The sequence below is a fragment of the Chlorocebus sabaeus genome, chromosome 22 (genome assembly GCF_047675955.1).
Source record: "Chlorocebus sabaeus isolate Y175 chromosome 22, mChlSab1.0.hap1, whole genome shotgun sequence".
Taxonomy (NCBI): domain Eukaryota; kingdom Metazoa; phylum Chordata; class Mammalia; order Primates; family Cercopithecidae; genus Chlorocebus; species Chlorocebus sabaeus.
In genome coordinates, this window is record NC_132925.1 from 86,399,177 (window position 1) to 86,411,552 (window position 12,376).

General features: G+C 41.3%; 2 protein-coding genes across 5 annotated transcripts in view; one reads left to right on the forward strand and one right to left on the reverse strand.

Annotated features, from left to right (window-relative positions):
* CACNA1D (calcium voltage-gated channel subunit alpha1 D) overlaps window positions 1–12,376 on the reverse strand; it is a 479,329-nt gene that overhangs the window by 458,200 nt on the left and 8,753 nt on the right. The window lies entirely within an intron of this gene.
* Window positions 2,663–12,376, forward strand: part of DCP1A (decapping mRNA 1A) — a 65,146-nt gene continuing 55,432 nt past the window's right edge. Inside the window, exons 1-3 of the mRNA XM_007984575.3 lie at window positions 2,663–2,885; window positions 5,797–5,837; window positions 8,460–8,587. Coding sequence (XP_007982766.1) covers window positions 2,751–2,885; window positions 5,797–5,837; window positions 8,460–8,587 — 304 coding nt within the window. The 5' untranslated portion in view covers window positions 2,663–2,750. The remainder of the gene's footprint in view (window positions 2,886–5,796; window positions 5,838–8,459; window positions 8,588–12,376) is intronic.

Sequence of the window (12,376 nt, forward strand, 5' to 3'; positions counted from 1 at the left end):
GCTATGGTCACTCATAGTTGGATCAGAATAAATTTCTTCAACTATTTTACAGAGATTGACTCTTCTCAGCGACACAATCACAAAAAACAGTGGTCTTTGATGTAAAATAATAGGCAATACAAATATTCAGTGTTATTTTCTTGAAAATATGGTTTTATCTTGCAAAAATTTTCAATTCTGTTGGGGACGTCAATTTTTTTTTCTTTCCAGACGTGGTCTTGCTATGTTGCTCAGGCTGGTCTTGAACTCCTGACCTCAAGTGATCCCCACCTCAGCCTACCAAATAGCTGGGACTTATAGGTACACGCCACCATGCCCCACTTTTTTTTTTAGATGGAATTTCGCCCTCTGTTGCCCAAGCTCTGGAGTGTAGTGGTGCAATCTTGCCTCACTGCAACCTCCGTCTCCTGGGTTCAAGCTATTCTCATGTCTCAGCTTGCTGAATAGCTGGGATTACAGGCATGTGCCACCATGCCCGGCTAATTTTTGTATTTTTAGTATAGATGGGGTTTCACCATGTTGGCCAGGCTGGTCTCCAACTTCTGACCTCAAGGGATCTACCTTCCTCAGCCTCCCAGAGTGTTGGGATTACAGGCGTGAGCCAACACACCTGGCTATCATGCCCTTTTTGTTGTTGTTGTTGAGTCTTGTTCTGTCGCCCAGGCTGGAGTGCAATGGCGCCATCTTGGCTCACTGCAACCTCCGCCTCCTGAGTTCAAGCAATTCTCCTGTCTCAGCCTCCCAAGTAGCTGGGACTATATAGGTGTGCACCACCACACCTGGCTAATTTTTGTATTTTCAGTAGAGACGGGGTTTCATCATATTGGCCAGGCAGGTCTTGAACTCCTGACCTCAGGCGATCTGCCCACCTCAGCCTCCCAATGTTCTGGGATTACAGGCATAAGTCACCACACCCGGCATCCATGCCCTTTTTAATGAAAGAAATGTTGCTTTTTAAGAAGTCTGGCGGGGATGGAACTCCCTATAGTCTCCATGATTTGTTTTACTTGTTAGCTAGTACCTGACTCTTTCAAATGCTCTAAAATGCTCAACAGATATTTACCAAAGGAATGAGTGATCTGCTTAATGCTTTAAATGAAGCAAGACAAATTAAACCCTTCATGGACTCTTCCCAGGACTGAACAAAAATATTTATGTGAGTCAGTCGCGGTGGCTCACACCTGTAATCCCAGCATTTTGGGAGGCCGAGGAGGGCAGATGACCTGAGGTCAGGAGTTCAAAATCAGCCTGGCCAATGTGGTGAAACCTCATCTCTACTAAAAAAAATACAAAAATTAGCTGGGCGTGGTGGCGGGCGCCTGTAATCTCAGCTACTCAGGAGGCTGACGCAAGAGAATCGCTTAAACCCGGCAGGCAGAGATTGCAGTGAGCTGAGATCGTGCCACTGCACTCCAGTCTGGGTGACAGAGCAAAACTCCATTTCAAAAAAAGAAAAGAGCACTTTGGGAGGCTGAAGCGGGCGGATCACCTGAGGTCAGGAGTTCAAGACCTGCCTGGCCAACGTCATGAAACCCCATTTCTACTAAAAAAAAGGAAAAGAAAAAATTAGCCAGGTGTGGTGGCGGGCGCCTGTAATCCCAGCTAAATGGGAGGCTGAGGCAGGAGAATCGCTTGAAACCTGGAGGCAGAAGTTGTAGTGAGCTTGAGATTGCGCCACTGCACTCCTGCCTGCGCGACAGAGCGAGACTCCGTTTCAAAAAGAAAAAAAGAAAAAGGCCAGGCGCGGTGGCTCAAGCCCCTAATCTCAGCACTTTGGAAGGCCGAGGCGGGTGGATCACCTGAGGTCAGGAGTTCGAGACTAGCCTGGCCAACATGGCGAAATCTCGTCTCTACTAAAAACAAAAATTATCAGGGCATGGTGGCGTGCCCCTGTAATCCCAGCTACTCGGGACGCTGAGACAGGAGAATCGCTTGAATCTTGGAGGCGGAGGTTGCAGTGAGTCGAGATCGCGCCATTGCACTCCAGCCTGGGCGATAAGAGCGAAACTCCCTCTCAAAAAAAAAACAAAACAAAACAAAAAACGAAGGACAGAAATACAGAAAAAGAAAAAAAAAATCCACTTGTACCTTCTGCTAATCAGTGTATATTCAGGGCAACTTGAATCTATGCTCCTGGGTTGCAATCCTCAAGCTTGACCCAAATAAACTCTCTGCTTGCATTAACTTTGCCCCATCTTCTTTCTTTTAGGTCGATATATCCATACCTAAGATCTAGGGTAATTTTCTAGGCTTCTCGCCTCTCCCTTTCTTCCATGCTTTTCTGTGCTTTCTAAACGGGCCCAGTAGAGTTCTGCATTTCCACATTCCACAGAGCTGTTTTCCTTCTGTGGCCCCGGGCCCTGCCAGACAGCGAACCGCGAAGCCGGCAGGCACTTCGGCGGTCTCCAGCCTTTGCCTGAAAAGAGCTCGGCAAGCTAGCTAGAGGTCAGACCCCAGGACCCAGTCGTTTTAGCTCAGGGAAAGGAAGCGCCAGACGCCAGCCTGCAAGCTTCACTGCGCAGCCGTGGACACCGCCCCACGTCGTAGGGCCGTGGACCCTGACAACGCCGGAACCCGGCGTCCGGTGCGTGCGCTTGGCGGACCAGAATGGCTAACGTACCGCCATGCCGCGAGGCCCACGTAGAGGCGGAAGTTGATGGGACTGACGCAGATGGGGGAACCTTGCCTCGATGGCACTTTCCTGTCCGCGACTCCGCCCCCGCCAGAGGGGCTAGGCTCCGGGTTTCAAGATGGAGGCGCTGAGTCGAGCTGGGCAGGAGATGAGCCTGGCGGCCCTGAAGCAACACGACCCTTACATCACCAGCATCGCAGACCTCACGGGCCAGGTTGCTCTGTACACCTTCTGCCCCAAGGCCAACCAGTGGGTGAGTGCCGCCTGGCTCTGAGGACGGCCGCCCGGCCGCTGCGGTCTCTTAAAGGGGCCGCGCGTGTTGCTGTGGGGTGGGGGACACAGCAAGAGGCCAGGGAGGTGAAGACGGGGCCAGGGACTGGCGAAGAGCCGAGCCAGAGCCAGAGGGGTGTCGGGTCCACCTGGGATTGGGGGATAGGAGTGAGAGAAGTGGCTGGAGACATCCCAAGGAAAAGCCAGTGGAGGGGAGGATTGGAGCAGGATCAGTCCCTTGGCGTCGGGTCTGGGGACGTGGGCGACCTGCCTTCTTTGCAGATACATTGGGAGTTATGAGACCGGTGGGGTCAAAAGAGTGCCTGAAAGCTTGTGTTTGAGGCTTTGCGGATTATTAGATAAATTGCATATACATTGTCTATAAAATAAACACTCCTCCTCTCCCCCGGCAGACGTAAATGAGAGCCCCTTTCTCAGAGGTCATTTGGATTTAAAGCTTAAAATCCAATTAGTTTCGATTCTTGGAAGGGGGAGTGCGGTGGGTCCGGCTTTAATCGAACTACACAGTTTCGGAAAAGATTTCAAGGCACTTAGGAAAAGGGCTTCCATGTTCACTAGATCCCCGAAGACCTTTGTACAAACAAGAGAGACCCTGTAAATGTGTTTTGTTCCACCTATGATGCTGGTGATGTCATCTCTGAATGTTCCCCTCAGACTCAGTACTTTCTGGCTTTCGTGCACTGGAGAGGGTCCGAAAAGTTACATTCAGTCTGTTCACTGATTCTCGTTAGTCCCTGCTTGAAGCTTTGTTAGTTGTTTAAAAACAACTAGCATAATTTCCCACTTTCTTGTAATTGACCCTTCCTAATTAACTCATTCGGTTACAGGCTTTACACTTAGAAAATAATATGTAAATGTTTGTTGGATTGAATTCACCCTTGACTGGAGTTCACATTTCAATAAGATGTGAAATCCTTAAACTAACAACTCTGGAAGATGACTGTAGTATGTCGTTTACCCTCTAATACAGATGCGTAGATTATTTTTATTAGTAATTTATGGAAAATCATTTGGCATTTATGAACAGTTAATTCAGATGAAGAGAGTTTTTATAATCACGTTGTTTATCTTTGCCTCCTGGAAGAGAAGGAGGTATGGGAAGCCACGAGGAATAAAATTGTAGATTGTTTTTTAAATGTAGCTATTTTAGACATTGCCTTAGTTTGAAATTTTATGAATCTTTTTTCTTTTCTTGGCATATATGTAAATTTGTGAAATATGGATTGCAGACCAAGGGTGAAGACTTGGGGCTAGGACCTTTTACTAAAGAGTTTTTCTAGTTTTTCACAAAGGCTTTCAATATTTTAAAATTTTACATTGGGGAGTTCTGTTTTAAATAAGAAATACAAGCTATAATAACCTGAATTGAAAAATAAGCTGCCACCATTTATTTGGATCCTGGCACGTAGAGCATAACAAAAATCTTTTCTCTCTTTGTTGTTATTTTACAGTGAGTTGTAACTTTACATGATGTTTTCTGGTGGGCAAGTTTTCTTTTACTGTAAGACAGTTGATTACCAATTTCTTATAGTAATAACCTAACGTTTTAAAGGTAAGAAAAAGCCTCTGAATCCTTAGGAGGGAAAATAATGATATTTAAGCTAGGGTAGTACTTCTGGAAGAAATCAAGATGATCAATTTTCTAAATTTTTTAATCCCAACACATTCAATATATGACCAACATTTAAAATGTTAATAATATGTTGATTACAGTAAAATATTTAGGTCCATTGTAGGCTGCAAATTGCAGACTAATAAGCTTATTTATTTTTTAAAAAACACTGAGCTGTGTTTAAAACCTAAATACTGTTGTCACAGAAAATGACCTATGGTAAAGGCCTGTAATAATTACACTGAGGCAGGGTATACTTTCAGTATTCATGATTCTTCAAGTTCTAAAAATAACAAGCTGGTTTTGTTTGGCAGGAAATCTTTTTTTTTTTTTTTTTTTTTTGTATTTTTTAGTAGAGACGGGGTTTCACCGTGTTAGCCAGGATGATCTCGATCTCCTGACCTCGTGATCCACCCGTCTCGGCCTCCCAAAGTGCTGGGATTACAGGCTTGAGCCACCGCGCCCGGCCGGCAGGAATTCTTTTTTTTTTTTTTTTTTTTTTTTTTTTTTTTTTTTTTTTTGAGACGGAGTCTTGCTCTGTCACCCGGGCTGGAGTGCAGTGGCCGGATCTCAGCTCACTGCAAGCTCCGCCTCCCGGGTTTACGCCATTCTCCTGCCTCAGCCTCCCGAGTAGCGGGGACTACAGGCGCCCGCCACCTCGCCCGGCTAGTTTTTTGTGTTTTTAGTAGAGACGGGGTTTCACTGTGTTAGCCAGGATGGTCTGGATCTCCTGACCTCGTGATCCGCCCGTCTCGGCCGGCAGGAATTCTTAACCACAAAATTTACTAGTTGTGAAAATGTATGAAAACTCCCCAGTGATGAAACAAAGTATCCTATAAAAAAATTTCGTTCCTTTCCTTTTTTAAAATTAACTTGAATAAACTTTAAAAGATAAAAAATTGCAGTATACAGGACCTTAGCCTTGAAGTTAAGAAATCTGGCTAAAACATTTTAGCTATAAAAAGTGAAGGTTTATTCTATGATTTTCTCCTTTACTAATTAAAAAAGAAAAATGCTGCAGATACAGATATGTTGCTGGATTAAACATTGCGTACGCTTATGTATGCATCAGTAGCACTGAAAGCATACATTAGAAATGGTAACCACAATTTGTGGAATGAGAAGGAGACTTTATCTGCTCAAAAGTGGTTAATTTTATAATAAACAAGTTGATCTTAAACGTGAAGCATTACTTCCCCATTGGGACTATTTGGGGTCTGATTATGGGGAAAAAAACTAATGGACTCATTGTCTTTCATAGGAGAAAACTGATATAGAAGGGACCTTATTTGTATATCGAAGGTAAGTTTTTAAAATACGTGTATTTGTTTTTAACAGTTTAATGGTGAACAGTGTCAAACGGTTCAATTCTGTTGTACATTTGTCTTTGGAACCTTCCTGCTAGTCCCCTTCAAGTTTTCATCTTTCCCTAGCTGTGAAATCTTAACCAGGTTCTTTCTTTTCTCTGAGCCTTTCTGTGATTCAGAATAAACCGAACTAGAATTTATATTAAAAGTCTAGCAAAGCAATTTCAAAATAATAATGATTGAGTCTAAAACAGATACCTGCCTCTCTCTCCCTACCCCCGTATTAGAAAGAAAAAAAAAAAGATATATATTTGGGGAAAAGGTAATACATAGACTAGCTCTGTAAAATAATGTTTTTCATTACCTCTGTTGTTTCATTACTACGTGAGTGGTTGTCTTTTATGACTGGTTCTGTCCTCTTTCCCAACCCCCAGAAGTTCTAGATTTTGTACAGTGTCTTGTTTGAGAGTTCTTTAGAAAGCTTGGATTATTCATAATGGCATATTTTTTATTTTTAACTTATTCAAAAATTCATTATCTTTAAGATTGGTTTGCAAATTGCAACTGTTTTGTTAGGCAGCTTCTGGGGCCTAAAGACAACTGACAGTATATGATAGTCATGGGGTGCTTGTTTTCCTGGATTCCTCTAAGGTCTTACTCTGATAAGGGCAGGTTCCTTCCCTTGTTTTCTAAAGCTTGGGTCAGGAGGAGTTATTACTGATATCTGGTCTTTTCCCTTTTTTTTTGCGTTGAGTTGCTTTTTAAGGATTGCCTTTCTCCATTAATGCCAATTTAAAATAATTTGTCAAATACTCTTCCAAATTTTGATACAAAGCCTTGAGATCTTATCTAAATGCACTCCATTTTTTTTCTTCTTTTAAGTGTAATTCTTTGATATTTGTACACCAAGCTCTTGTTTCTTAGACACTTTTTGTTTGTTCGCTGCTATTCATCTTTCTCCTTTTAAAAAGAAAGGGATCGGCCAGACGCGGTGGCTCATGCCTGTAATCCCAGCACTTTGGGAGGCCGAGGCAGGTGGTTCATGAGGTCAGGAGATCGAGACCATCCTAGCTAACACGGTGAAACCCCATCTCTACTAAAAATACAAAAAAATTAGCTGGGAGTGATGGTGGGTTCCTATAGTCCCAGCTACTCGGGAGGCTGAGGCAGGAGAATAGCGTGAACCCAGGAGGTAGAGCTTACAGTGAGCCGAGGTCAAACCATTGCACTCCAGCCTGGGCGACAGAGCGAGACTCTCATAAAATAAATAAACAGATAAATAAATAGGAAGGGATCTTTACCCTCACTCCCTTCATTACTCTTCATTAGCAGTATAAATCTCTAGAAACTCTTGTTATTTAGAACCTTAGTTTCTATGATATTTGGAAAAGGTACTTACTGGCTTTACTGTTATACAGAGGCACTGATTGTAGAAAGTAGAAGATTTAGTGTAGTGGTGGCTGGATTTAATACAATTCACGGAGTCTAATATGGTACTGATTCTAATTAAATGAGACACAAGAAACTGTGTTTGGAAAATGTGAGACTATTTTGTGTACCTTGGATAAAGGTATACCAGGATGTCAGACTGTCACTTTGCAGAGATTACTTCGTATAGTAGAAGCTTGGATTTGGAGTCAAAAAACCTGAAACTCAATCCTAATTACATTATTTGTAACTCATTATTTGTGTGACCTCAGGCACAGTCCTTAATCATTCAAAGCTTGTCTTCTAGTCTGTAGAATAGTGTTCTGTTAACACCCCATATATATCGTAGAGAAACAAATGAAAAGCTATGAAATGTTAGGTACTTGTGAAGAGTAAGGGATCATATACCGAATCCCTCTGATACGGGAACCAAGGATGTTTCCTATTGTAGGATTCAAGGCATTTTCCGTCTAACTCAGGAGCACTATGTAAAGATCTATTTGGTGCAAGAAAAACCATTATTGTAATGATGGGCAGCCATTATAGCCAATCCAATTGAATGATATTTCATTCAGCAACTGTGTGTCTATATTGGGATGTATGTGTGAAAAAAGTAAGACAAAAGCTCCATTTGCATGGGGCTTACATCCTAGTGGGGGCAGGACAATAAATATTAAAAATAAGTGGTATGGATAAAAGAGAAAGGTTAGAGGTATTGAGCTTGGGAACATTAAAAAGAATAGTTCAAGTAGGCCTCATGAAAAAGGTGACATCTGAACAAAGGCTTGCAGGAGATAAGATAGCTGTGCAGCTTCTGGGGCAGTAATCCAGGAAGAGGTCTTTAGGTAGAAGCACACATGCAGAGAGAGTGGCAAGGAGCCCAGTGTGGCTGGAGAGGAGGAGGTGGGGAAGAGCCATAGGAAATGAAGTCAGAGGGGGAATACATCAGGTAGGGCCTTGGTGGCCTCAGTAAGGACTTTGACCTTTACTCTGAGAGACTGTCTTTGGAGACTTCTCATCAGAGGAAGAATATGATCTGACTTAAATGTTTTGTTTACAGGTGTAAGTGCTGATAATATTGTATGTTCTAACGTACTCTTTTCTGAAATGAAAATAAAGCACATAGTAGATAACATTTCTACAGATTAAATGGTAACTGCATATTTTTTTTTCTTCTATTAAATCTAAGGTCAGCTTCCCCTTACCATGGTTTTACCATTGTGAATCGACTAAATATGCACAATCTAGTTGAACCAGTGAATAAAGATTTGGAATTTCAGCTCCATGAACCATTTCTTCTGTATAGAAATGCAAGCTGTGAGTATATCTGTTTTATTATAGTTATTACTTTTAAAATCGGGTGACTTTAGTTTCTATCAATTCATTATTTAGTAAGTTTCAAATTGCAAAACAAAATATGGCCTATACTTTATGATTATAAATGAGTCTGTTAGAAAGATCAGACATTTTAAACTGGGCTCTGAGACCAGACGTGGTGGCTCACGCCTGTAATCCCAACACTTTGGGAGACTGAGGAGGGTGGATCACCTGAGGTCAGGAGTTCGAGACCGCCCAGGCCAACATGGTGAAACCCCGTCTCTACTAAAAATACAGAAAAAAATTAGCCGGACTTGGTGGTGGGCGCCTGTAATCACTTGAACCTGGCAGGTAGAGGTTGCAGTGAGCTGAGATCACGCCATTGCACTCCAACCTGGGCAACAGAGTGAGACTCTGTCTCAAAAAAATAAATAAATATACTGGGCTCTGAAACTAGAAACATTCTTTTGTATATAATTTAGTTTACTATTTCATTTACTAGCACTACATTTATGTTGTTGGTGTATTAAAATAAGGTTTATGCCTTTGTTTTTTTGCAGCTGTGGACTATCAGCTGCCCACATCCCTGAGCAACAGAACTTAGTTTGGGACACACAGGATGGGTGCAAATACAGATAATTCTTTCCACAAAGAAAGTATTATTTTTGCCCAGAATAGTGGTGGTGGGTTTTTTTTTTTTTTAAAAGATATTTATTACTTTTTCTACTTTATTTTGTCTGAATATGTTTCTAAGTAGGGTTTTTCTATCTGTTTGTTTAATTGAGTGTCTACCGGTTACCAGCACTGAGCCAAGAGCTATGGTGCTTTAATGTTAACAATACAGTAACCTATGTGCTGTAGGGAGGCAGTTAAGTCAACTAAGACTCAGAGATGCAAAACTATTACTCTGTTGGAGAGTTAGGATTATAACTCTTCTGCTTTTTAGTCCAGGGTTCTTTCAGGCATTTTTACAGCCTCTAATAATAATTGGATGCAGTCAGCAAAGCTAGATTGGCCCTTCCAAGAAACTACAGTACTAAAAAGTGTACTTGATTCCAGTGTGTTGGTATGGATATTGAAGGTATGGGTGTTTGAGGTCAGTTTGTTCTACATTGACTATAGGGGTATCAAAACTGGTTATGGTAACGATTGTGCTCTAATTATCATCTAAGGATATAGTTGGAGAAATGTTGCTTCTAACTTAAAAAGTAAAAGTTAATGTGTTTGAATTTCACTTGGCTGAGAAGTAATTGGTCTTGGGGGATGTCTTCAGTATAAAATAGAAAAAGGTTACTAGAAATTATACACCTCTTAATTCCCTGAATGAGAAGTTAACAAGGCCTATTTTAAAGCTAGAAACCCCCAAATTCTTTTCCGTAGCACACTTTTAAGTATAAGTGAAATAGTTTCTGTCTTTTGACTTCTCAGTAAACTATTTTTCCAGGTAATTACCTCTCAGATTTTAAATTCTGTGGACATATTAGACATGCTTCATAATACCTGTAAGTTCAGATGGATTTATTTAAACTAATGTTAACAGTATAATTATTTCAGATTGCTCTTTTCTTTGGACTGAATATTCCATTAAAGGGAAAATTCACCTGGGCACAGTGGCTCACGCCTGTAATCCCAGGACTTTGGGAGACCGAGGCAAGCAGATTGCTTGAGCCCGGAAGTTCGAGACCAGCCTGGGCAACATGTCAAAACCCCATCTCCACAAAAAAACAGAAAAATTAGCCAGGTGTGGTGGCACACACTTATAGTCCCAGCTACCCAGGAGGTTGAGGTGGGAGAGTCTCTTGAACCCAGGAGGTCATCGAGGCTGCAGTGAGCTGTGATCACACCACTGCACTCCAGCCTGGGCAACAGAGCAAGATCCTGTCTCAAAAAAATGAAAAGAGGGTGGGAGAAATTCTGCAAAGGAATACAGATCCAATTTTTTTTTTTAAGTGAAATAGGCTTAATTCTGTTCTTTACTACCTGGAAACTTAATCTAGCCATCACTCCTAAGTGGTGTGATTATTAAAGTAGTCAGTAGGGAAAGTTATCTGGACCCAGTTACCATTTAGCATAAACCTGAGATGAATTGTATTGTATTTTTTTCACAAGTCCTGTGAAATTGAAAGTGTGACATAACACAAATATAATTGAACCGTGAGTAACCAGAAGCTAACTAATCAGAGCTTCAGTCGTCTGGAATTTTTTACAGTTCGTGTGTGGAAGAAATGAAGGCAAATTATAAGAAAACAAGCTAATACTAGGTTTTATTTTCTAAAAATCAAGCAGATATCCAGAGAATAACCTAGGGTCAGCATTAAAATGTCAGTATTTTGTAACTTTAACTCCACTGTAGTATCATAGGTTGAATTGTTTTAATGAGACCTAAAATCATCAGGAGTATTTATTACGTTAACTAGAACATTCTTAGGAAGAAAGTGAACTCATGCATTTTACTTTAGAAAATTCTCAACTGATTGAAACAAAAGTTTTCTTAGTTGAACAGAAAACTCACTTAACCAGGTCATTTCATTAGGGAAATTATTTAAAGGAATAGCTTTATTGAGAGAAGTGATAAGACAACAGAAAATGATTTTGTGCGTGTTAATGCCTCTCTTGAGTGTGTGTTTTGCCTACCTAGTCTTAAAAGTGGAAAATAGTCTCGTCAGGTCAGCAAGCTATTAAGTTGTTTAGGGATTTGTTCTTTAAATAAAAAGTTAGTATCTGATTATGCATACAGGTAATTATACCTGATTCTGTAACTGCTCTTCTGCCATTCTCTTGGGAAATACCACCAAGACACCTGACCCATTTAACTCAAGTTACACCTTCATATCCAACTTCATTCAAATTAATTTTTGAAGTTAATGTACTAGAACAGTGAACCATAACTTTTTTTCAGTTCTAAGTTGTTTTATTTATTTTTATGAGTTTTCTTTATAAAACATGCCAGACTACACTCACCCCACCCCTCAAGAAAAAGATAAAATCTTACAGAGAAAATTCTTACATTCACTAAGGGCTTAGGCTTGGTGATTCTCTTAAATCTTTGTGGGGAAGTGGTGGTGGTGGTGGTGGTGGTGGTGGTGGTGGTGGTGGTGGTGGTGGTGGTGGTTTTCAAAAGACAAGGTCTCACTGTGTTGCCCAGGCTGGTCTTGAATTCCTGGGCTCAAGTAGTCCTCCCACCTCGGCCTCCCAAAGTGCTGGCATGAGCCACCCTGTCCAACCTCTTGAATCTTTTGGGAACAGTGTATTTTTATTCTGTGCAAGGGCCTTTGGCAGCCACAAGACCACAGTGGGACTACAGTGAAGAATGGGGAGGTTATAAGTTCTGGAGTTATTGAGTAGCAGTGATATTTCTGGCACCTTATTTCTGATCCTCAGCTTACAGGTTGAGAAAACAAGAGGCTCAGAGTTGTTTAGGAACCTGCTCAAGATTCACAAAGGTAGTAAGTGACAGATGCAGAATTCAAGAGTAGGTCTTTCGGGCTTCAAGGCCAATGTTCTTTCCAGTCTACTGTAACAATAAAATTACTTCATCAGTCCATATTCTGGAGCAGTGCTATCCACTCAAACTTTGCAATCAGGGAAAATGACAGTTCTGTGTCAGCAGTGTCTAATATAGTAGCCTGAAATGTGCCTAGTGCAAATGAAGAACACTTCTTTTTAGTTTATTTAATTTAATTTATTTGAATTTACATGGCTGTATGTGCTGGCACCTGCTATACTGGACAGTGGAAGTCTAAAGCATGAGTTAATGTGCTGACATACTCTTTGTTGTACCATACCTGA